This window comes from Heterodontus francisci, chromosome 17, assembly GCF_036365525.1.
Source record: "Heterodontus francisci isolate sHetFra1 chromosome 17, sHetFra1.hap1, whole genome shotgun sequence".
Taxonomy (NCBI): domain Eukaryota; kingdom Metazoa; phylum Chordata; class Chondrichthyes; order Heterodontiformes; family Heterodontidae; genus Heterodontus; species Heterodontus francisci.
Genome location: NC_090387.1, coordinates 54,355,820 through 54,382,932, shown reverse-complemented (window position 1 = coordinate 54,382,932; position 27,113 = coordinate 54,355,820). Strand labels below are relative to the sequence as shown.

Sequence of the window (27,113 nt, the reverse complement as noted above, 5' to 3'; positions counted from 1 at the left end):
TGCAGATGGAGGCATACATTACAATGACATATTAATAGATTAAGTGAATGGGCAAAATGTGGCAAATGGATTTCAGTGTCGGCAATTGTGAGGTCATCCACTTTGAACATAAAAATGATAGAACAGGGTACTTTCTAAATGGTGAAAAGCCAGAAACAGTGGAGGTCCATAGATCATTAAAATGTCATGAACTGGTATAGAGAATAACCAAAAAGGTTAATGCAATGTTTAACTTTATATCTAGAGGACGAGAATACAAGGGGGTAGAAATTGGGTTGCAGCTACACAAAACTCTGGTTGGACCACAGCTGGAGTACTATGAGCAGTTCTGGATGTTACAACTTAAGAAAGATATGCGGCTGTTGGAGGGAGTGAAGTGTAGATTTACCAGAATGATACCTGGATTTCAAGAGTTAAATTATGAGGAAAGATTGCATAAACTTGGATTGTATTCCCAGAAATTTAGAAAGTTAAGGGGCAATTTGATCATAGCTTTGAAGATATTAAGGGGAACAGAAGGTAGATTGGGTGAAACTATTTCCACTAGTTGGGGAGTCTAGGACTCGGGGTGCATAGTCTAGAAATTAGAGCCAGACCTCTCAGGAGTGAACTTAGGAAACATTTCGACACACATAGGCCAGAATTTTACCAGCCCATTGGAGATGGGCTGGGAGGCAGGACGGCTGGTAAGATGGCAGCAAAAGGCGGGGGGACGAAAGCTCGACATCTTTACCTCGCAACCGGATATTACCAAAGGCAGCCGGGTTGGCAGGAGGAGGTCGCGCTGGAACGTGGCGGGCAGGTAATTAAGCCCTATTAAATAGGCAATTAACTGCATTTTTACCAGGGTTTTCTAATTTTACAAGGGACGCAAGGGAATAACAGAGGTTCAGAGCCTTTCCAATTATAACAAAGCGGAGGCTTAGCGGGGGGTCAGTGTTGGCTACAGTTGGCAGCCATTGCAAAAGGTAGCATGGCTTGGTAGGGAGAGTCATACTGAGTAGATAGCGGAGTAACAAGAGGGAGCAAAGACAACCTTGCCTAGCACAGCAGGGACAATCTACTTGAGTATCTTCTCTGACTAGGGACTTGTATGTACAGAGCAATGGGGATGGGAGGCCCAGAGAACTTAGTGCAGCTATTGGCCATGGGCCTCATTCAGTCAGGCTTTAAGACCTCCAGTGAGGAGGAGCATCAGAGGGGGAGGGAGCAGGAGCCACAGACAACGAGGCCGCAGTACCCAAAGGAGCACCAGGATCATGAGCCTGGAAAGGGCATGCAATTAGCCTCTTCTGTGAAGATGGCGCTATCACCGGAGAGGGTCTACCATGAGAGGCTCTGCTTCCTGCAAATGTCAGAGCAGCAGTGTCACAAAGACTGTGCCATTCCAGGGAGCCAGTCACTGAGCTGTACACCATGATGGTGGATGAGCTGAGCCCTATGGGAAGGAGCGGGCATCCAATGCTTGTTTCATTGATGGTCACTGTGGTGCTGAATGTCTATGCCTCAGGACCATCCCAGGGATCTACTGGAGATATCTGTGGGATCTCCCAGTCTGCAGCTCATTGCTGCATCAAGATGGTCATGAATGCCCTGTTTAGAGGGCTAGCCAATACGTGCGCTTTCTCACCAATCCAGGCATTCAGGCTGAGGGCTTTGTGATTCAGGACCGTCGCTGGATTCCCTGATGTGCAGGGTGTCATCAGCTTCATGCATGTGGCTATTAAGGCTCCCACAGACTAGGGAGCAGCCTTCATCAACAGGCAGGGCTTCCACTCACTCAATATGCAACAGGCCTGCAGGCTTGCGAGCACAACAAATGGATTCTTCAGGCCTGTGCAAGGTTCCCAGAAAACTATCAGGACACATTCATACTAGGGCAGTCCCAGGTGCCCAACTTTTTCAGGCCCCCTATGCACCTTCAAGGGGGACGGTGGTGTGGTGGTAATGTTACTGAACTAGTAATCCAGAGGCCCATGCTAATTCCCTGGGGACATGGGTTCAAATCCCACCACGGCAGCTGGTGGAATTTAAATTCAATTAATTAATAAATTCAATTAATTAATTTTTAAAAATCTGGAATTGAAAGCCAGTCTCAGTAATGATGCCATGAAACTATCATCAATTGTCATGAAAATCCATCTGGTTCTCCAAGGAAGGAAATCTGCTGTCCTGACCTGGTCTGGCCTACATGTGACTCCAGACCCACAGCAATGTATTTGGCTCTTAACTGCCCTCTGAAATGGCCTAGCAAGCCAATCAGTTGTCAAGAGTAATCACGGATGGGCAACAAATGCTGCCTTTGCCAGCGACGCCCACATTCCATGAAATAATAATAAAAAGATACTGGGTAATAAGGGCTACCCATTGAAAGACAACTTGCACCTGTGAAGAACCACAACACAGGTGCAGAGGAGAGGTACAACATCTGCCACAGCACAACTCGAGCGACCATCGAGCAGCCCATAGGACTTCTGAAGGTGCGGTTCTGATAGATCTGGTGGAGGCATTCAATATATCCCAGCAAGGGTCTCGTGTATCATGGTGGTGTGCTGTGCTCTGCACAACCTAGTGCTACGGAGGGGAGAACCTTTGAACAATGAGGACATCCTGCAGTGCAATGCCTCTTCCAAGGATGAGAATATAGAAGGGGTTGATGATCAGGTGTAACAGGATGAAGTGCCCAAGCAAATGCAGGCAAGGTGCAATGAGAGTCACGCAAAGGATGCTCACGCCACTCTAATACAGGCACGTTTTACATGAGCCTTACTTACACACCTGGTCAATCCAATAAATCTTCTACCTCCTGCAGATCTGTTGGATTTTCCTGGAATCCCCTGACCATTTCTCTGGAGTCGTCATCACATGAGGCCATGGCATGGTAAATAAGTTGACCTCCTTCAGTGTGGTCTTTCCAGTCACACCCTTTGCGGGAGGCAGTAGTATTTAAAAAAACTAAAGGATTCTTTTAGTGGTGCTCCATTTCAAAATTCATTTCAGACACATAAACGGCAAGGTGACATTTAATATCAAAATATAAACCCATGAAACCCAAGTGCAGCTAGGTAGACTTACGCGCTTGTGGGTGCTGCTATGTGGTGCTCCCCCTGCGCTGTCAGCTGAGGTAGAGGCAGGCTGCTGACCTTTCTGCTCTGTGGCAAAGGTGCAGGAGCATCCTTTGTTGCCGTGGCTTCTTGAGGCACTGGTGTCACCTTCAGAGGGGCTGAGGAGATGCTGTCCACACCAGGAGCGCCCTGGGAGAAGTCCCCAGATGCCGCAGAAGCTGCTCCTTTATCCTTTGCCGCAGAAGCTGCTCCTTTGGCCCTACCTGCTCACCTGAGGAGTCTGAGGACCTGGCCATGGCTCCAGGCGTCTCTCCTGCTCTCGCCCAGCTATTGCTGCACGTAGCTCATGGAGGAGGCGAGGGCATGCAGGTCCACATGCATCTCCGGCATCCGCTGGGTGGTATGATGGATATGGCTCTCCATGAAGATTGCAATCTCTCAATGGAGGAAGCCATGTGCACATCCGCCAGAGTGATGGCTGCACTCATGGCCTGGATGGCACCTCCATGGTCCGTGTGTGGGTGCGCAAGGCCTGTGGAAGCTCCACCAGATGTTCACATACCTCACACTGCAGCTTCAGAAACTGCCTCCGTCACCTGCTTTGGTGTGTTTGTGCTGTGCTCACCAGATTGTGTCCCTGTTACTAAACCCACCGACATGAGAGTATCTGTGCTGGTGGAGGATGCGGGAGAATTATGTGACGGTGCATCCTCTGAGGTCTCATCCTCCTCCTCAGTGGTGGAGAGCTGTCATGCAGGTCCAGCAGCTGACTGCTCTTGTCCATGACCTGCAAGAGAGAGAAGAGTGATGAGACGGTAATGCACTTTCCAACATGTCCTTCTGACTACTCATCATCTTGAGTTCTATGTGACCAGTGATGCACACATGCGCAAGATGCATTATGCTCACTGGAGGGTCCCTTGTGCCCATTGATTAGGCCACTCACTCTCTTGGGGTTCCACACCCATCTCACCATCAGCGATTGCCTTGCCTGTCTCCATTCCTCCCAGCTCCAATGCCTCTTCCTGTAAAGGCATGACAATGGTCATATAGGACACACCGCCTCCAGTTCTTGACCTGTCCCTTGCATGTGTGCTCTCTTCTCCTACAAGCAAATAAGTTCCCATTGTTACTCACCCATCCAAAAGACACTTGACTCTTATGTTGGAGGCAGCCTAACTGCCCATCATGGTACCACAACCATGCCTCCTGCATGCGGCCAATCTGCAGTGGCTGTGCAGGAGTCACCTCTGCCTTGCCGGTGTCCTACACAGAGAGACTAACATGTATCTGAGAGCCAATGCTGATGGCTGGGCATCTCCACTAACTGGGTGGGCAACCCCTTCTCCAATCTCATATTCATCTTCAGTCACGCATAAGGCTGCAAGCTTAATACTATGCACTCTACTCACCTTGCCAGAACGCATCAGATCATTGACCCTCTTTTGGCACTGCAGCAGGGTAGCAGGGGAAAACTCCATGGTTGCTGAACTCCTCTGCTATTTCTATCCAGGCCTGCTTGGTTTGCCGAGCCAGTCTCATCCGGCTGTCCTGAGGGAACAGGTCTTCCCTCCGTGCCCTTACAGCCTGGAGAAGCACCTCCAGGGAAGCATCAGTGAATGTGGAGCGAACCTTGATCTTCCGTTGGCCATGTCATCAATTTGTGCTGCTGCCAGGGCTCCCTTGCTCTTCCCTCCGGGGCTGCATATACAGGTACTGCTGGCTGCCTTTTAAAGTTGCACCAGTGTTTCAGGAGCTGGAACTTCCGCCCACCCACACTGCCTATCTAGCTGACTCCCCTGCCTGCCAACCATTAATTGGCAAGCCCTGAGAATATCACAATTGCAACTTCGCCCACTGTGCATGCGGCCACACCACCGGTGTGGTTCCGGTGGGGGACTTGCTTGCTTCCGGTAAAATTCCAGCCATAGGGTGATAGAAGTTTGGAACTCTCTTCCTCAAACAGCAGTGGATGTCAGATCAATTGTTGATTTGAAATCTGACATTGTGAACCAAAGATATTAAGGGATGTGGGATAAAGGCGGGTTTGTGGAGTTAGATCGCTGATCAACTATGGTCTCATTGAATGGCGGGACAGCCTCGAGAGGCTAAATGGCCTACTCCTGTTCCTATGTTCTGAAGATAGGGTTAAGGCAGGATGTTGGGACAGACCATCAGAAGCTGCATTTTACAGTTAACCTATGCTTCCCCCTTACATGGGGCAGCTGACACTGCCCAAAGTGGAAAATTGTTTCGCTCACTGGCATAGTAATGACTCATTTTGATGGTGCACTGTTTTTTGGTAAATGTTTTCTTATCATTGGTGCGGTAGAAAGGCTGTTACATTTGTACAAGCGCTTCATCAGCTTCTGGCCACCACCACACAGCATCTTAAAACCACTGATATATTCACTGACAGCACTGATTTTTGAATTTGAATCCAGTCCTCCATCTGCCTCTGCATAATGATTCTTTCACTTGTACAAATGTCATTTTTAGAACTGTATGGAAACCATTTCGCTCTGTAGCTAAAGGTTTAGACAGGTTTGAGTTTTAATTTTAAAACAAGTCATAATTTTTATGGGCAGCTCAGTGAACAAGGTAGAGGACGGATTGGTAGTAACACACTTGAAGGTGTGCAGACATTGAGATATTCACGTTCTTCTTTGAAATCTTCTAAAGCAATCATGACGGTTGTAAGGCCTCTCATAAGCCAATGCTTTGTGCCTACTTAATAATTATAATATATACTGGCTATAAATTTTCTGATTATCAGATGCAGACTAACTCTCAGCTATCCTGTAATAATAACATAAGAATCAATTGTAAACTTCACTAAATACCATCATTGACCATTAGTGTCAGCACTGACAGCCCTCCCAGGCACAGAAACTGGCGTCAAACCTCATAAAGCTACGATATAAAGTTCACAACATATAGTAGCATATTATCACATGATGGCAAGTAACCACTTGAGCTTCATGTCTGCAGTTTATGATATCATGTAAAGCCCATGACAGGATCGCTGCCTTGTAATCACGGTCAGGTATCTATTGTTCTCAGCACAATCAGTTCATCATTGCAGTCCTGCCTACACACTTTTTTGAGCTGCCACCAATTCATATTCAGACTAGCATTGGCATTCCGGGCATGTTTCTCCATCAGACTTTAGTCGACATATAATTTTAAAGAAATGTCAACTCTTGATGGTATTTTACTTTAATCCAAAATGACAATAAAATGGCTTATCTATGTAAAATCCTATTCAGCCACACAGTTCATTTTAACATCCATATAACACAGTACAGTAAATAGATTCAATAACAGGTTAATACTGATTGTGGGCCTATTCTGGGTTCCAGATCTTAAATCAACGTTACAGTTCACTTTAATACAGAACGCATTTGTAATATGTTAATGCTTGGCAAAATAATAATTGTCATTCCTGTTTCAACAAGACACATCTGCACTGTTTCTATACAGTCATCAAAATTGAATGTCTAGGGTACATGCTCTTGTGTCTACATTATTAATTTAAAGCAATTAAACTTTAATCATAAGCAAATGTTTTCAAATGCAGATTTAAACAAGCCAAGCAGTTATTTTTATCTGAAGTGACATTAATAGAAGCTACACTGTGCTGATATTTGTAGTGTGTTCTCATAGACACTATCAGTATGGCACCTTATCATTTTCAGTTTTGGAGAAATAATGACAGCTGACAGCTTCTGTATGCATGCAGGGCTTTCTTTTTAGTTCGGTGAATTTTTGACATTTTTAAGCAGTTATTAAATTCATATTATCATTAACAATTTGTGCAGTGATTATCTTTGTAGGAGATAAGATTTTTCATTACTGTGAATCGCTATTATAAGAGGTGCACAAATAACAGCTAGCAGTAAATGTAATTGTATTCTGTGCATGGATTATATACAAAGGCGTTGTTCCTGTGCAAATGTTCTTAATTTACTGCCTAGAGTAGCATCAGATTCCAGATTTGAATGGGTGTATTTACACTGCACCGAGTGAATTGATCTAATTGCTTCTTCGTCAATATCCCCTCCATCACGAAGTCTACCTATTTGCACCTCCATAACAACACCCAGACTCACCCCTATCGCAGTCCATCAGCTACTAAAAACCTAATCCATGACTTTGTCACTGTGAAAGTCAACTATTCCAATGCTCTCCTAAAGCTTCCTATTCAGCACCATAAACATCCCATAGATTTCAGCTCAGCCAAACCTCCACTACTGATATCCTATACTGCACCAAGACCCACTCCCCCATCACCCCTTTCCTTGCTGACCTGTATTGCCGCTTGGTTTTTTTAATGCTTCAAATTTAAAATTGTGTTCAAATTCCTCCATGGCTTCATCCTCACTGTTTTTATACTCTTCTACAGCACTACAGTCCGCCGATCAAGCCCTCCGTTGCTCTGACTCTGGCCTCCGGTATATCCCTCCCACTTTCTCAAAAGTCTAACCTGTTTCAACTGAAATCCTGTTGTTTTATTGCATGGAAATCTTTGCAGTAATGTCCCACCCTACCCCGTGTGCATTGCCATGTCTGTCTGAGGCAAGGGCACCATTGTTTTCTCCTGTGCTTTGTGAATGACGAGCAGTTTTCAGCAGTTGTGAACTCGAGTGACCAGGCCTAGTGACTGTACGACATGACAACTGTTATATTTGATTGCATAAAGAGCAGCTGCAATCATGTATCAGCATTGCTAATCAGTGCAGTTAGAAGGTGGGTAACCCATCACCAGAATGTATAAACAATGAATTTTACTGTACTGTTTTACAATGATATATGTTGAATTAATCTACGAAGGGCCACTAAACACAGATAATAATAGTCTAGCTAATTCAGTAGCTACAAGAATGAAGCAGTAGTGTCATATCACTTGTACTTTCAAAAGCCTTGACAACCTAAGATTTTGTTGAATTATATCACTTAACAGGTATTTCAAGCTGCAGACAAGGAATTGTGCTCATTTGCTTGTCCAAATAGATCACTTTTCAGCTGAAGAGCAGCCATTATATCATAAAGAGATTTTGTTTTTGAGCTGTATTAAGTCTCACTGTAGTCAAGCGCATTTTGATGCAGCTTCTGATGTGCAATGATTTCAGTCAGCGATGAGAACTTTTACCTTTTACTAATTGATAGTGCTGCTGGATTGGAAGTCTAATAAGGTAGCTGTGTTCTGTTGTGTAATGGAATGCTAAATCTGCCTCAAGGCATTACATTTAGCATTTGTCTTTTAAATCTTGTACTGACTGTTGCACTATTGTGTCCAATCTGTTCTCTCTTCAGACATTCCACACTCCAAGCCTTGGGGACGAGGAGTTTGAGATTCCACCCATAACCCCACCGCCAGAAACAGACCCCACTCTGGGACTAACAGATGTGGTGTCAGCTTTTCAAGACCTTAATGATCCATTGCCTTCTCAAGGAAATGAATTTACACCCCATTTCCCCCCACAAAGCCTTGAACTGCCTTCCATCACAATATCCAGAAGTATTATGGATCAAGATGGTGGACTCCTCAGTAACGGTTTGTCTGTGGTAGGTGGAACTTAAATACAATTGCCTGCAATATACAGCGTTTTATTTCTAGCATGGATTAGACATGGCTTTGAATAATATTGATTATAACTTCTTGGACCAAAAAATACATCCATACACAATATTAATAGATGCCTTTATTGAATAGTATATCCAATTCATTGACATACAAGTTAATACTTGCATCTATTTTGAACAAATACAGCATTCTGTTTTAATGTTCAGATGGGGTTAATGCTGGGTCTTTAATGCTGATTTCCTGATTGGAGAGAAACAAACTAGAGAATTTGCCTCTGTTTTTCTAATGATTGTGGCATTGCATGAACAAAACAAGTTTACATTTACTGAAACAGTCAAATTGTGGCACCACTGGTGCCACGGTGAACTTGACCAATAATTAGCTTAGCCATACAGACTAGAAAGATCGCAGAGTCAATGTTCAATTTCTGCGGGAACAGCATGAGTATGGAAGTCAAGTGCGGGGCTAATAAAGCTCAGCTGTGATGTACCCCACAGGCAATTTGATTGCTGAAAGTCACTATCAAAACTCACACATGAATACGGGAAACACAACAAAGCCTTGAGAAAGAAGAAAATTGGTGAAAGTACCAAAGAATACTTAGGGTGACTCAATTTCAACACAATGCCTGCCTTAATGTATTTGTGAAGAAATGTAAACTAAGCCGTAGTTGATTTACTTCAAGCTCTTTTTATCAAAGATTTGGCTAACTTTATAAAAAGTTAATCCAAATTGGTGAATTATAAGTGGTCTGATCAGTCTCCTGGACACTTCATAATCTTCTAAATTGTAATGAGAATATTATTTTCTTTAAGCCAGGTTGTTATTACAGAAGTCTAATGTGTAACTATATGCAATGATTTACAGTTTTAAGTTGAAGTTATGCAGGAACAAATTATTACAAAGGGAGGAATTTTAAACTGGATAAGCTGGTGAGTTAGTGGGATTGGATGTGGGTGAGAGGGGGTAAAATGGACAAAACTTCCTGCGGACTTCTGGGTTTTACTGAGGTGGGACAAGGGGCTGGCAGCCAGTCTACTCCCAGGAGTCAGATTGGCATTTTAAATATGTTAATGAGGCTGGAAGGCTCAGATTTAACCTGCTTTGCAGGTTTTACTCTGGCCAGCCATGTGCTGGGCCTTGGGAAACCCAGCAGCTGCAGCAAGGTAAGGACAGCCTCGGGAAGAAGGCAAGTACCTTCACAGCATTCTTTGTGGGCCAGGAGTAGCAGGAATGCTTCCTCCTGATCCCCCTCAAGCTCTCCCACTATCAGAACACCCCACCACCATATAACCCCACTCTGGAATCGGACTTCCCACACCTCAGGGATTAGGGATCAGATCCATGACCCCCCGCCCCACCTCAGGGTCAGGGATCGGGCCCACTTCCCCTCCAGGTTTGGACCTACTTGGTCCTGCAGCCTCCTCCAGAGTGCTCCCCACCCAACCTGAAGCCAAGCCTGTCAATTAGACTGACTTATAGGAGGTGAACCTGCCAGAGCCAAAGGTCACAGCCTATCGAGTTAAGACTCCACAGCATGTAGGGAAACTCAGACTTCCAGGTTTCCTGCATTGCTACTGGCCCCGATCCCACTCCCAGCATGTTGGCAAGTAAAGTTTCCCCAAAATATCTATAATTATTTAAAATTGGGCATTGCAATAGTATAGGTAAAGATCACATCAGTATTATTTTGAGAGCTAATGGGATGAATGTTATGAGACCTGTGGCATCGGGGGTTGTGGCGGGGGGAGGGGGGGTGGGCCTGGAAAATTATGCCGGGAGATGCCTGCCACAACCTCCAACGCCACGAAGGCTCTGCCGCATTTTACCGGCGGCAGTGTAGCCTTCAATTAAATATTAAAATTAATGAGAAAACATACAAATCAACTTACCTTGTCCTGGCAGCTCTCCCATGTCACTATTATGGCCACCGGCTGGAAGTCCCGCTCCTTTGGAACTCCATGTCTGTACCACCTCTTCAGGTAGTGTGTTCCAGATTCCAACCACCCTCTGGGTGAAAAACTTTTTCCTCAAATCCCCTCTGAACCTCCTGCCCCTTACCTTAAATCTATGCCCCCTGGTTATTGAAACCTCTGCTAAGGGAAAAAGTTTCTTCCTATATACCCTATCTATGCCCCTCATAATTTTGTATACCTCAATCAGGTCCCTCCTCAGCCTTCTCTGCTCTATGGAAAACAACCCTAGCCTATCCATTCTCTTTTCATAGCTGAAATGCTCCAGCCCAGGTAACATCCTGATGAATCTCCTCTGCACCCTCTCCAGTGCAATCACATCCATCCTATAGTGTGGTGCCCAAAACTGTACACAGTACTCCTGATATCGCATAACTAGCGTTTTATACAGTTCCATCATAACCTCCCTGCTCTTATATTCTATGCCTTGGTTAATAAAGACAAGTATCCCATATGCCTTCCAAACGACCTTATCTACCTGTGCTGCTGCCTTCAGTGATCTATGAACAAGTAGGCAAAGGTCCCTCTGACCCTCTATGCTTCCTAGGGTCCTACCATCCATTGTATATTCCCTTGCCTTGTTTGTTCTCCCAAAATGCATTACCTCACACTTCCCAGGATTAAATTTCATTTGCCACTGCTCCGCCCATCTTACCAGCCCATCTACATCGTCCTGTAATCTAAGGCTTTCCTCCTCGCTATTTATGACACCACCAATCTTCGTGTCATCTGCGAACTTACAGGTCATACCTCCTATATTTATGTCTAAATCATTAATGTACAGTACAAACAGCGAGAGTCCCAGCACCAATCCCTGTGGTACACCACTTACAGGCTTCCACTCGCAAAAACAACCCTCAACCATCACCCTCTTCCTCCTGCCACTAAGCCAATTTTGGATCCAATTTGCCAAATTGCCCTGGATCCCATGGGCTCTTACCTTCTTGACCAATCTCCCATGCAGGACCTTAACAAAAGCTTTACTGAAATCCATGAACATTACATCAACAGCTTTACCCTCATCTACACACCTAGTCACCTCCTTGAAAAATTCAATCAAATTTGTTTAACATGATCTCCCCCTGACAAAGCCTTGCTGACTATCCTTGATTAATCCCTGCCTTTCCAAGTGAAGATTAATCCTGTCCCTCAGAATTTTTTCCAATCTTTTCCCTACCACTGATGTTAGACAGTGGCCTGTAATTACCTGGTTTATCCCTCCTACCCTTCTTGAATAATGGTACCACATTCACTGTCCTCCAATCCTCTGGCACCTCTCCTGCGGCCAGAGAGGATTTGAAAATTTGTGTCAGCGCCCCTGCTATCACCTCCTGGGGATTTATCCACTTTTAACCCCACTAAAACCGCTAATACCTCTTCCCTTTCATTGCTAATTTGTTCAAGTATATCACAATCCCCCTCCCTGATCTCCACACCTACATTGTTCTTCTTCAGAGTGAATACAGATGAAAAATAATCATTTAAAACCTCACCTACGTCCTCCGGCTCCACACACAGATTGCCACTTTAGTCCTTAGTTGGCCCCAACTCTTTCCCTGGTTATCCTCTTGCCCTTAATATACTTATAATAGGCCTTAGGATTTTCCTTTATCTTGCCCGCCTGTGTTTTTTCATGCCCCCTCTTTGCTCTCCTAATTACTTTTTTAAGTGCCCCCCTACACTTTCTACACTCCTCTAGGGCTTCTGCTGTTTTCTGCTTTCTGAAGCTGCTATAAGCCTCCTTTTTGTTCAATATCCAATACCCTATATCCCTTGACATCCAGGGTTCCCTGGCCTTATTGGTTCTACCCTTAACCTTTACGGTAACATCTTGGCCCTGAACTTTCACTATTTCCTTTTTGAATGACTCCCACTGGTCTGATGTCGACTTTCCTACAAGTTACTGCTCCCGGTCCACTTTGGCCAGATCCTGTTTTATCATGTTGAAATTGGCCTTCCCCCAATTCAGTACCTTTAATCCGGGAGCTGGGAAAACTGCTTTGAATGGTTGTGGGGATGGTGGGAAGAGATTAAGGGTCAAATGGGGGAGGCGGTGGTGTAGTGGTAATGTCACTGGATTAGTAACCCGGAGACCTCGGCTACTGCTCTGGGGACATGGGTTCAAATCCCACCATGGCAGATGGTGAAATTTGAATTTGATTAATCTTGGAATTAAAAAGCTTGTCTAATGGCAATAACGAAACCATTGTTGATTGTTGTGAAAAATAAAACCCCATCTGGTTCACTAAGGAAATCTGCCTTACCTGGTCTGGCCTACAAGTGACTCTAAACCCACTGCAACGTGGTTGACTCTTAAACTGCCCTCTGAAATGGCCTAGCCAGTTCAAGAGCAATTAGGAATGGGCAATAAGTGCTGGCCTAGCCAGCGACACCTACATCCCACAAATGAATAAAAAAAATCTTCTGAAGGTGGCTGGTTAAAAGGCCGTTATTTGAAAAATGGGTTTTCCCGGGTATATGTAATTTTATTTATCGTCAACTCATTGTCGGGAGGGGGGTGGGGGCTGGTGGGAAAGGGGATTCAAAGTTTGAATAAAACTGTATTTCAAATTTACACAAAGGGCTTGAAGCCCTTTAAAAATGGTGCCGGCGCCTGCGCGGTGGTGCCGGAGGCCATTGCCAGGGACGGTGCAGTGGTCCCCTCTATGTCATCGGGGCAGCTGCTCCACCCCCTCCATTTAAATGACCCCCCGTACGAAATATCGCTGGGGCTCAACGACAGCACATTGGCGCAAGCGGACTGCCGAGATGAGAGTGTGCTGCTGCGATTTGCGGTGTGCTCCTAAATTTCCAGCCAATAAGTCACACTAGCTCAGTCTTGCTTTCTCTTGTTACTGTGTAGCAATACCCTAGTGCTGTAAAACCCCATGTAAAAAACTGATCAACTCTGAATAAGGAAGTTCTGAAATACTGCTCAGCAAATTATAATATAACTAAAATGTAATGTTGAAAACACATTTATATTCAATGTTATAAGAATGTAAAGATCTGTGTTTTTTTAACATTTGCATTAGATTAATGTGCATGTGAAATTACCTTTGACTTTCTTGAGGAGTTCAGCAACATGAAACACAAATCTTTCAAATGCTAAATGTGTTGTATTGAACTGTACTTCATTGGAGTCATCTGACCCCATCTGGTCTTTGTTTTATAAACAGAGCCCAAACTTGTTTCTTACAGAATTATCTGCAGGGTATTCTACTGTACTGTGTATGTGTTTTCAGCTGTCCAGTGTTTGCAGAATGTAGTCATAACCGGTGAGTGAGAGCTTAGGTGCAGAATTAATGCTTACACTAGAGCAGGTGCTTTATATGAAGATCTAGTCATTCAGGTAAAATGTAACACAGCTGCCCCAGGAATGTAGCATTCTTAGAAACGTATTATCTTTGGATGTTTGTGAAACGTTTACACAGCATGCTTCAAATCATTTGGAATATTGGTGCCAATAATGGCATTTGGTTCCAAGATTTAATGGTATCTGTTTATGTTACTACCATAATAATGTTTTCACCTTCACCATCTAGGCAATAATCTGGTGGAGTGGATTATCCACCCATTGTGGAACCTATCCAATTTTCATCCCATTGCATTTCAACATGTTAACACCAGCTCATCTGTACGTGCTGATGGTGAGACTTCTCAAATCAGCACAACCCTGGATCATTTGATTGCCATTCCAATATAAATGGCACAAAATAACTTGAATGTTCAACCAGCAAACCAACTTCATATCCCTTAATGCTATTAACATTCACCCTCCCAGTTTGTTTGTAGTTTGGACCAAATTGTCTGTCTGAGGAATAGACAGAGATATAAATGGCCAGAAAAGCATTGCTCAATTACATTTCTTCATGGGTTAACATTGGCAGCAATTATGATTGTCCTGAGCAACATGAGCAGTGTGAGTGTTGGTAATAGGGGTGCAAATAGGAAAAGTTACACTTTCAATGAAAGATGTAAAGACACTAGTCGCTTATGTTAAAATAGGTTATGTTTCTATTTTTACTTCTCTCCAAAGAAGAAATTTAGTGGCTTTCAACTATGCAGCACTGATACATCACCTTTATATTTCCCTTGGGTAATATACCAGAGATATACAGTAAACCATTCCATGGAGCAGAACGTTTTTTGGCTTTCTTGCACAAAAGAATGTGTCAGGTTGCTTGATGAGTGGCAAAATAGTGCAAACATTATCAGCACACATGGTTATTCGAAAAGTGGATGAAGCCGAATAACTTCTGGGTCCTCAATTAAAAGAAATAATGATGCTCCTTAGGGGCAACACACAGGACTATTCACTCATTTTTCTATTATACGACACAGTCATAGTTATTTTTAGTTTTTGGAAGAGAGGCGTTTTGTACCACAAGCATATAATTTACCTTTCAGACATTAAACACTTTTTCTCCTTTTTTATGAGATTTTCAGTATTTGCTCACAGTATGATTGACACTTTCTGCTCAGAGGAAGTATTTTGCTTTCACGACAGACAATGGAAGAAATTCAATCCTGTAGAAATAATCACTGCTGAGCAAATTTATTATACACCAAAATAGGAGACTAATTTCTGTACATTGTGAATCAGCCTTAGAATCTGATTGGAGGCATGAATAGGCAGTGTGTCATTTTATAGAAATACCTTCAAATTGTACAAGTTAGTAGCAATATACTTATTTTACTGGTTTAATTATTTCTTTAGCATAAATATTATTTCAGGAAAATTTTCAGAATTATGATAGCTAGCCCACATAAAATATTGTGAGAGCAGAGCTAGATATTCATCGAGTTAGTTTAGTGTCCTTTCACTTCTTGGATCGGGCTTCCAGTCCTGCTCAGAAAGGTGGGATGAAAATGTCTTCTTTTTGTCAGTTGTAAATGTAAAGAGCTTGGTACTCTTGGCCAAGTTGCAGGTTGTCATGGTTCCACAGTAGAGAACTGTTGACAGATTCTTACCAAATTGCAGTCTCATTTAGAGCAGTCATAAGGAGAGCTGGTGTGGAATGTGAAAAAGCATATTGTGGTGCTTTTTTTTTGGAAAGGTGTGTTCCATTCCCCAATTCTGATATCGTTCTCATTGAGAAATATAAAACAATGGCCAAACATTGGTTGTAGAAGATGGCTGTACTGATTTCACATCCAGAGTTCATTTGCTGCAGTTATGATGAGCCTAATTAGTTCTTGGCTGGGTAGCTTCATGGAGCACCTGTCCAAAGGAGAACATTTCATCTCAGGGGAGGAACTGAATGGTAGACTTGTCCTGCAACAAGCACATCTCTCATCAGCTGTTCACGAGGAAGCGTTTACAATGATCATGAAGAAGATTGTAGCCTTAATTGCCCTTTCTTGCCAGCTGATGGATGTGACCCACAGAGGCCCTCTTGAGAGAAAATAAAGGATAAACTTTGATAAAATGGTATGTTTACATCACATAAGCTCTCTTATTTACAGTTTGAATTAAAAAGGTAAAGAAAAAGAAAATATTGTAGAGTTAATATTGATTAGAATAAAAGAAATGGCATGTCTCAATTGTTATGCAGCATATATTAAACACTTAAATGATATTTCCTGTGATTTTCCATGGGGAAAATTATGATACTTAAGGCCCTGGCACATAATTCAATGTACTTTGAACTCCTACATCATAAAATTTTTAATATTTGTCCAATGCCACATGGCGGTAATTTTAAGTTCAAACATATCGGAAGATTTTCACATCTAAGTTTAATTGCAATTTTAAGAGAATATCTTTAAACAATCTTAGTACCTGATTTATATTCCAAATAATAAATGCCACATGTAAATGAATAGAAGGCAGTAATCCAATTTTAAGAGTTCTGATGCTGAATATAAACCACTCAAGCTTCACTTGTGGTCATGACATCATCTGAAGCCCTTTATTGGATTATTATTTTGTAATGCAATTACACACATCCATTATCCTTTATGTACACTGTATTGGAGACCATAACTTGTAATTCCTTATGCTTGTGACAAACAGGCATATTGGCCTTTCCTTACAATGGATTAAAATATGTTTTCATGTGTACAGGTCCAGAAAAGACAGATTTTGTACCATAAAAGACAGTTTTACTTTTATATATCACTAAGTTCAAATTTAATTAAACTGAGTCCATTGATGATTTCCTTTTAGCATTATTTGACTCTTTTGTAATAATTGTATAGTTATCCCAAGATATTTCCTTGAATCTATGACTAGTGGTTCAGCACATTCTTTTAACACCTTTCCCATAATCTGTCCAGTCTACTGAGTAGCAACGACTTCTGTAGTACATCAGTTTCAGAAAGTGGAATTTTTACTAGACAGCTATTGTGACATATTGGGTCAGTCAGAAATGAAAGATATTCATGCAAGCATGCAATACTTGTAATGAAGTCTCACTCTGACCTTCTGTATGATTGATTCTGTAATTTAGTTTTCTCAGGCTGTGCCAGAAATGAAATGAAATCATGTTGAACAAGTTCTGAATACCCACAGTGCACTACGAAAATCTTCAGCCCAAGAGGCTTGAGGGGCAACAGCTGAGCGATTTATCTCTGCACTATTATAGGCTTTGCTAACATTCAGAATTTCATTTTTCTCATTTGGTTTAAGAGCTTAATTCTGCAGGTAGTTGTGAATGGAAAAAAAAATAAAACACAGTTCACATATAAATTGCTAGAACAGGAGTATGTGCAGAGGGCTGATAAAATGTCTGAATAGAGCTGACCTTTCATGTTGGTGAAAGTTGCTGGGGGATTCATCCTCATAATTACCATATAGATTATTTTATTCCTCTTCTGCAATGAAACATTTCAGAGAGCACTACTGCTGATTGAATGAAAATTGAACTTGTTAACGGTCTTTCCAGCTTTGACTTAGAAATGCTAGGGGACTCTGCTGTATGTTATGTAAGGTTAGTTTTAATGAATTCTGATATTAACTCTGGAGGAACAGTGAATGTCAAAGCAAAATGCATCATCCTAAAGCCCTCATTTATTATTCTGTTAAAGCAGTAGATTTTGCTTAAGTGTATATACTATACTATTGAGTGTGCAATTTACTGAAGTGCATATAATATTTTGAACACCAGTTTATATCTGCATGTGCTGGATTTATCCCAGTAAATTGCATGTTTAGAAGTCTTTATTCCCTTATGCTCAGCCAAAATTTTACACTTTCCTGTGTTTACAGGCATGACAGACAGAGTTGCAATCTGTGCTTTGATTGAAAATGTGAATTGACGCAGCTAATAGCTCAATACAAGGAAAATTGCTTTATATATCAAACATATTGGAGCATAATTATATATGTCTGCCAAATCCTGTTAGTGAATATTCAATCAAGCCTAAAAGGAAAGTGCTTTCACACAATCAATGTGAGCTAAGCATTTATTTGTGTATTTATCTCATAGTAAACAATTCCATATTGGCTTTTTTTATTGTTGTGATTTGTAGTGTATTTAACTTAAAGCAGCACTACAGATACCCTTCATTTTATATATAAGCATTGTATGTAAGCTGCAAATCAATCCATGTTTTTAATCAATTTAGTGAATTAGCAACCTTGTTTACAGAGCGACAAGAGTAGTTATTTTATGCATCATTAAAATGTTTAATGTCTGGAACGTTTGTGCTTTTGAACAAAGTGTTCACTGCATAGTTGTTTATCTTCTCTTGACTATCAAATGAAAATTACCTATGGAATTTTTTATTAGAGCATAATAACTTTAGCATGAAATAAAACAGCTTGCTTGATTCTGTAATTCCAATATTTCCCGCAATTCGACATTTAAAGAAGTTAACATCTATGATGAAAATGAATGAATCTTTTATGCAGAGCAAAATCATCAGTGAGTAAAGGATACAACGATAGTGACTGGAAATGGCTGCTTTAATCTTCAGCCATTCTTAAATGGCCGAAGATTTCCAGAATTTTGGTTACCTCTTGTGTTCCTCAAAGTGGCTTAATTATAGCTGAAGTTATCCCACAAAAATTGCGTTCATACTTCTCATTGATGATCCACATTTTGCTATAAGATATGGATCAATTAAAAAAAAACAATTTATAATATCATCAATAATCTTCGTGGAAGCTCTCATACTTTGAATTAGCTGTTAAAATTAAAGCTCCTCTATGTTTAATTCTGAGATCTTACCTATAGTGTGTTATGGTTATCAGTTTGTTTTGCCAGAGATGCATAATTTGTGCGTTATGTCAACACTTGTAAAGGTTTTCCCATTTTTTCACATTTATGTCAACATTTATTTTCTAGGTTTATAGTGATACAAATAAAGTCTTTTCATGAGGATATCATTAATTTAGAACTGGGCTACATTTGAATATTTGTGTGGTGCCCATTGTGGAAAGTTTGATAGCATCACAAAACAGGATATAATGCCATAGTACATGCTGCACTCAGAAAAGCTCTCTGTGATGACGTTACTGAATTTAGTTTCTGGTATTTTAATGCTTCAGTTAATGTTGTTTAATATTGTGGGACATGACTAAAGCAGGCATCTCATTACAAAACACAACATTTTTTCTCAATAGCTGCGATATTATGAGGAAGCAGTTCTGCAAAGAAGCAAGATTATAATAGCAAAACATTTGTCTGCTTCCATGCATGCAGAAATTAGGCTGGAACATAAGAAAATGAGTGACACAGACACGCTTGAATCAAAGTGCTGTGTATCTAATTTCTCATTTTAATTGTGCCAAAAATTACAGTGGCACTTATACTTCTTAATAATCCACCAGATAAAACCAAATCTTTTGCTCAACTGAAGTAATGCATATGGATAAGGACCAAAGCAAGAACCAGCTTTGTGGTGACCTCTCTCACTGGGATTGAATTAGAAATTAAGTATATATTTGAATTGTATTTACATTTATATTTTTCATTACTTTTTGTGCCAGGGATGTGAAAGAAATATTTCCCACTATCTACAGATAATCAAAATAAGGCACTTTCTGGTCCCAGAGGCCTATAAAGCTCTTTCTGAGTAATATGTATTGACAGCAACCTCTGAAGAGCATCCCTTATTGTAGCAGTGTACATTTTCTGTCCTCCTTTGGGCTCGCTGAGTGAGATGGACAATTTAGTACCAATTAGTGTGAGGCTACAGGCAGTCTTTGTACTGTGGACATGGGCTAAGCAGCACAGAAAAAGAAGTTTCACTCTGTTACCCTCGGTTTGATTCAAACTTAGGTAAACAAACAGTGTGCTACCCCACTGAACTGTCCAGTTCAGCCAGAAAGTGAATTTCCGGCCTCGTGGAGAATTGATAATGGGGAATTTCCACAGGGGTGTCACAAGTAACTTCAATTGATTTTGATAGATAACTGATTTAATTGCATTGTTGTTTAACAATTGAAAGCTTATTAATCATAAATGCCACAAACAGAACATGTCATTAGCAGACAAATATTTGTATTCATTAAACAACTCTTAATTAAAAAGTGACTGCCTTGCTCATGAGTTATCTAGTCAATCGCATTTATGGGTCACAAGTGACACATAAGAGATATCTCCACCAGTTAGCTTGATCATAACTCAGTCTTACTTGTTGAGATACCTAGTCAATCTCATTACTAATCATTGTATAGCTTCTATATTTAGCACATAAGAAAGTATAGAACAAGCAAAGCCCTTTTAGACCATCCTATCCTCTCCATCCCTAAACCTTTCAATATTTATGCATCCACGCAGCTCTGATATTCAGTCCTGTCCTGATGTCTTCCACAGCCTTCCCCCAACTGCAGCTGCACAGGAACCATTGGGGTAGAATTTTATCTTCTGGCAAAGTGGAGCTCGTCCAACTTTCATTCCATAGAAATCAAGATGAAAATCTACCCCATTGTGTCAAGGAAGTAGCTAATTATCTCAAATTGTACCTAACCCTTCCAATCCCATTCCCATTGGATTATTATATAATTCCTTTAAAATAGTAAAAAGGAATCACCTAATCCTTTTTTCAGTAAGGTCTATGTCCAGTTAACAGCTTTCTCAACCTGTTTTATCCTTCTATCAATGTAGGACCTGGGCCAAGCGCAAGTTCCCCAGTACCACCATGATCCGACCATGGGTATGAGGTCTGTCGTTCACATGGCAGATGTTAATCAAACAGGAATGATGCAACATAATCAGCTGACCACTATTAACCAATCACAGCTGAGTGCACAACTGGGATTGAATTTAGGAGGTGGTAATATGCCACATAATTCGCCCTCGCCCCCTGCCAGCAAGTCAGCAACCCCATCTCCTTCTAGCTCTGTAAATGATGATGATGCTGAGGAATTCAACAGGGTACGTTGTTTGCTTCCTTACAGACAAAAATTTGTATAACATGAATTTACTTCAAATTGTTCATCTGGAATTTTATGCATGTATTTTTAATTTATAATACTTCCTGCAGAATATAGCCTTATATTTTATAGGGATCATTCTTACTCTTGTACTGAGGAGATTAATTATTTTTAAATAGTCGTAGTAATTGTAATAGATAGACATTGTTCAATGGTTTGCTTATTTTTCCTGCTTGATTTATTTATGGAAATAACTTGGGTTCAATGCAGACAAACTAAACTTCAAGGTCAATAATTGCTAAGTCTCATCTGGGCAATTCCATAGAAAAAGCAAATGAACAGTTCCATCAAATGTCATTGTTAATTTTCATAAGATAATTGCAATTTCTAAGTTTGCTTTGAATGAGTGATATTTGATTAACTAATCTGCCTTGATTTGCTTTTGTTCTGTCAAGCACTTTAGAGATTGTTTTAAAGCCAGTTAGCTAATCCACATCAAGAAAGCATTGCTACATATTTGATTGCCTCGAGCTTTGATCTGGTGTTTCTAAATCCTGCATGATTCAAAAGTATACTGTACGTTTAATGCCTGAAGACATTTGATACAACGTCATTTTTTGATTTATCTAAGACTAAATATACAAATATTTGTTCTTTCAATCTTTATCCTTGTTAGGGAGCATTACAGTCCTAAATGAATGATCATTTTTCAACAGAAACTAATCAAAGGAATATGTTTCGGTCATACAATTTTAATCGCTTTGAAGTGAGCATTGACTGTAACCAACTATTTTTCTGCCTTGTTTCAGGTGAGTGTTGAGAAACGAGCTGCAGTAGATTCAGGAAAAAAACCCAAGACACCAAAGAAAAAGAAGAAGAAAGATCCCAATGAACCCCAGAAACCTGTGTCAGCGTATGCTTTATTCTTCAGGGACACTCAGGCTGCCATTAAAGGACAAAATCCCAATGCTACATTTGGAGAAGTTTCCAAAATTGTAGCATCTATGTGGGATAGTCTAGGAGAAGAACAAAAACAGGTGACTCGTAAATACTCCGTACAGATCATGGTGGGGTGACGACCAATCAGATTTGTTGCTGCTAAAATATATTTTGATAATATGGCTGGATTGCATTAACATATATTGCATAGGTAATGGGCTGGATATGTGGTGGTAATGACAGCAAAACTGTCAACATTACTGTTGTTCCTCCACTGAAACTGACATCAATTTTAGGGGTCCACACATGCGCAGGATAATACAGAAATCCAGAAGTTGCTGTCAGTGATTCTATACTTCCACAGAGGGTGTGTTGGTGAGGCTCCCCCCAGAGTGCAATCCCTAAGCAACCAATGAATTGATGAAAACAATCACTTTTACACTGTTAGTCTCACTGTAAAAACCCTTGAAAAAGTTGCACCATATTGAATGAGGTATAACTGGGTTTCAATGGCATACTAACTTCATAATTACTGCTAAACATCCTCACTGGCCCTGAAACGCTAATTTTATGTTTGTGGAATGCCAAATTTCTCCATTATGATGAAGTTCCATATTTTTAGAAGACTTCTTTTAAGTTTATCCTTATTTTAGCTTCTATCTTAATCCAATTATAATCATTTATTTCACTATCTGAAAGTTTAACTTTTATAAGTGAAGGGTATTAAGTGCTTTTAATTTCCTGGTGTGCTATCTGTGAGAATACTTCAATGTAATTGGTTGCTTAGTCTGCTTGAGGACATCACTGTTGCTGGATGCCTGGAGATCCCTTGACTTGGTGCCAAATTCAACCTGACATCAGGAAAGTGGAAATCCACGTCTCAGAAATTGCTAGATCTTAGTGGGTAGTTGGCTTCGAGGACAGCACTGAGTGCTATTGCTTCACCACTGACCATAAAATCTAGCCCAATGAAACTAATATTGGATAATTTTAACATTTGACAATAAGTGTGCAGCAACTGATATTGAATTGGCTGCTTGTTATACACATCTTCTGATTTTACATTCCATAATGTCATGAAAAGGGAAATAAAGGTGAACTGAATAACAGGTGGGCAGTCTGACATTTCCCACTTCACACTACCATTATCAAAACTTTAAATTAATGTCAATACTATCCACACCATTTTGTATTTTCTTACTGAAATAGATAATAATGTGAAAAACTAACAGAAAATCACCTGATCCTTGTCAAACTAGATTTATAGGATAATTATCTGCTTTTATTTATTATTTTACTCTTTAGTTCCCACTTTGCTATTTAGGAAAGGAGAGAGAGAGGAAACAGTGAACTACAGACCAGTTAGCCTGACATCAGTCATTGGGAAAATGCTGGAATCTATTATTAAGGAAGTCTTAACAATGTACTTAGAAAATCATAGATCATAGAATCCATGCACAGAAAGAGGCCATTCAGCCCATTGTGTCTGTGCTGGTTGAAAAAACTAGCCGCCCAATCTAATCCCACTTTGCAGCACCTGGTCCATAGCCTTGTAGGTTACAGCACTTCAGGTGCATGTCCAGGTACCTTTTAAATGAGCTGAGGGTTTCTGCCTCCACCACTAATCAGGGCAGTGAATCCAGACACCCACCACCCTCTGGGTGAAAAAGTTTTTCCTCTAATACCCTCTAATCCTTCTCCTAATCATCTTAAATCTGTGCCCCCAGTAATTGACTTCTCTGCTAGGGGAAACAGATCCTTCCTGTATACTCTATCTAGGTCCCTCATAATTTTGTACACCTCAATTAAGTCACCCCTCAGCCTCCTCTGTTCCAATCTTTTCTCATAGCTGCCTGGCAACATTCTTGTAAATCTCATCTGTACTCTTTCCAGAGCAATTATGTCCTTCCTGTAATGTGGTGACCAGAACTGTACGCAATACTCCAGCTATGGCTTAACCAGCGTTTTATACAGTTCCAGCATTATATCCCTGCTTTTGTATTCTATACTTCGGCCAATAAGGGAAAGCATTCCATATGCCTTCGTCACTACTTTATCTACTTATCCTGCCACTTTCAGGGACCTGTGGACATGCACTCCAAGGTCTCTCACTTCCTCTACCCTTCTCAACATCCTCCCATTTATTGTGTATTCCCTTGCTTTGTTTGCTCTCCCCAAATGTATTACCTCACACTTTACCAGATTGAATTCCAGTTGGTACTTGTCCACCCACTCAACCAAGCCATTGATATCATTCTGGAGTCTACAGCTATTCTCATCACTATCAACTACTTGGCTAATTTTTGTGTCATCTGCAAATTTCCTGATCATGCCTCCCACATTTAAGTCCAAATCATTAATATATACCACAAACAGCAAGGGACCCAACACTCAGCCCTGTGGAACATCAGTGGAAACCACCTTCTATTCACAAAAACATCCGTCGACCATTACCCTTTGTTTCCTGTCACTGAGCCAATTTTTGATCCAACTTGCCACATCCCCCTGTTTCCCATGGGTTTTTACTTTTCTGACCATGTGGGACCTTGTCAAATGCCTTACTAAAATCCAAGTAGACAACATCCACTGCACTATCCTCATTAATCGTCCTTGTTACTTCCTCAAAAAATTCAATTAAGTTAGTAAGACACGACCTTCCTTTAACAATTCCATGCTGACTATCCCTGATTAATTCATGCCTTTCTAAGTGACAGTTTAACCTATCTCTCAGAAATGATTCTAATAATTTATCCACCACCAAGGTCATAGCAAAGACAGAGTCAACATGGTTTTATGAAAGGGAAATCATGTTTGGCAAATTTATTGGAGTCTTTAAAGGATGTAACTAATAGGGTGGATAAAGGGGAACCAGTAGATACTTGAATTTCCAAAAGGTAGTCAATAAGGTGCCAAAGAAAAGGCTAATACGCAAGATAAGGGCTCATGGAGTTGGGGTAATATATTAGCACGGATAGAGGATTGGTTAATGGATAGGAAGCAGAGAGTAGGGATAAATGGGGCATTTTCAAGTTAACAGGCTGTAACTAGTGGAGTGACGCAAGGATCAGTGCTGGGGTCTCAGCTATATACAATCTACATTAATGACTTAGACGAAGAGACTGCGAGAAAGGTATCTAAGTTTGCTGATGATACAAAGTTAGGTGCAAATGTAAGCTGTGAGGAGGACACAAAGAGGCTGCAAAAAGATATAGACAAGTTAAGTGAATGGGAAATAAGGTGGCAGATGGAGTATAATGTGACGAAGTGTGAGGTTATTCACTTTGTTAGTAAGAATAGAAAAGCAGAATATTTTTTAAAAGGCGTGGAACTTTTACATGCTGATATTCAGAGAAACTTGGGCGTACTCGTACAAGGAATAAAGAAAGTTAGCTTGCAAGTACAACAAGCAATTTGGAAGGCAGGTGGCATGTTGGCCTTTATTGAAAGGGAATTGGAGTACAAGAATAAAGAAGTCTTTGTTACAATTGTGTAGGGCTTTGTTGAGACCACACCTGGAGTACTGTGCGCAGTTTTGGTCTCCATATCTAAGAAAGGATATACTTGCCTTGGAGACGGTACAGCAAAGGTTCACTAGATTGGTTTCTGGGACGAGAGGGTTGTCCTATGATGAGAGGCTATGTAAATTGGGCCTATACAGTTTAGAAGAATGAGAGGGACTTGACAGGGTAGACACTGAGATGTTGTTTCCCCTGGCTGGGGAATCTAGAACATGGGGGCACAGCATTAGGATCAGGGGGATGATCATTTAGGTCTGAAATGAAGAGAAATTTCTTCACTCAGAAGGTTGTGAATCTTTGGAATTCTCTACCCCAGAGGGTTGTGGATGCTCCATCGTTGCGTGTATTCAAGACTGAGATGGACAGATTTTTAATCTCTCAGGGAATCAAAGGATATGGGGAGTAGGCAGGAAAGTGAAGTTGAGGTAGAAGATCAGCCATGATTGTATTTGTAATGAGTTCTTTATGTTATCTGATGCAACATAAATGAGATGTGTGGAGTCCGGTTATGCTGAAGATATCAAACAGGTTTATTAATAGCTAAACAAGTATATACAGTACAGAGCAAACTATTTACAAAACCTTGCTCTCTGTGTTACAGTTGCAGAGTGGCTTTGGTCTGTAGTCACATGACTACATCCTGGTACTTAACTCATTAGCATACTGAGATCTTAAAGAGACGTCACTCTTAAGGTGATCACACAACATCCCCTTTCTTTCCAAAGATAAGTCTCGTATGCTACAAGTAAAAACACAGAAAATTAGATAACATCAAAATTAGTTATATGGGATATAAACTATAAAATTTACAAGTATAGAAGCTTAAGAGTCCATATATCGTTTTGGTGGTTTGACAACTCTTCCAGATCTGGTTATGGTATAACCTTCTGGGGATGTGAATTTCACCCTTGGCTGTTTTGGGTTTGCAGGCATGTTGTCGATGTGTTGGTTGATGTCCTGTTGTTCTGTCACACCCTCATCGGTGGAATGTGTTCTTTTGAGTCCACTGTACACAATTGGAGTATTCTTAGTTCGCTTTGGTTCCTTCTCAACACCGTTCCGCTAGGTGTTGTAATCTCGTAGGACCTGGGCTCACTGCATACTTTGGATACCTCTGCGAGTAACTATGTTCTCATTGTGGGGTGCATGACCCTGACCTTTTGTCCTACGTGTAGCTGAGGTAGTTCCGCCCCTGCACATCTGTCATGCACCATCTTTATTCTCCCTTGTTTTTCGAGCAGTGTCTCCTGTATCTTGGAGAATGTGGACAGATGATGGCTTGGGAGAGTCGTTCATACTTGTCTGCCAAACATGATCTCAGCTGGCGTTGGTAACCCCATATCCATAAGTGTAGCTCTGAGGTGTAGAGTGGCAACACAAAAATCTTGTTTCGTTGTTCTACACTTCTGCATAAGTGATTTAACTGTGTGAACCATTCGCTCGGCAAGACCATTAGATCTAGGGTAATGTGTTGAGGGCGCCACGTAGTTTACTGCCCATTTGGCACACATATCCTTGAAAGGTTTGCCCGTATACTGTGGCCCATTGTCAGAAAATATTTCTTCAGGTACACCGAACAGACTGTATATGGCACTCAATGTGTCCGCAACGACTGCATTTGAAGTGTCTTTTACCTGTCTGACGATTGGAAATTTGGAGAAATAATCAGTGGCCAAGATAAAGTCGTCTCCATTAACAGAAAAT

At 41.1% G+C, this 27,113-nt stretch overlaps 1 protein-coding gene across 4 annotated transcripts in view; it reads left to right on the top strand.

Moving 5' to 3' along the window:
- Positions 1–27,113, top strand: part of tox3 (TOX high mobility group box family member 3) — a 134,685-nt gene that overhangs the window by 90,309 nt on the left and 17,263 nt on the right. For 3 of the 4 annotated variants that reach the window (XM_068049912.1, XM_068049910.1, XM_068049911.1), the window contains exons 3-5: positions 8,382–8,633; positions 20,684–20,953; positions 21,762–21,989. In XM_068049912.1, the coding sequence (XP_067906013.1) occupies positions 8,382–8,633; positions 20,684–20,953; positions 21,762–21,989 (750 nt within the window). The remainder of the gene's footprint in view (positions 1–8,381; positions 8,634–20,683; positions 20,954–21,761; positions 21,990–27,113) is intronic. The other variant, XM_068049913.1, reaches the window with a different exon arrangement.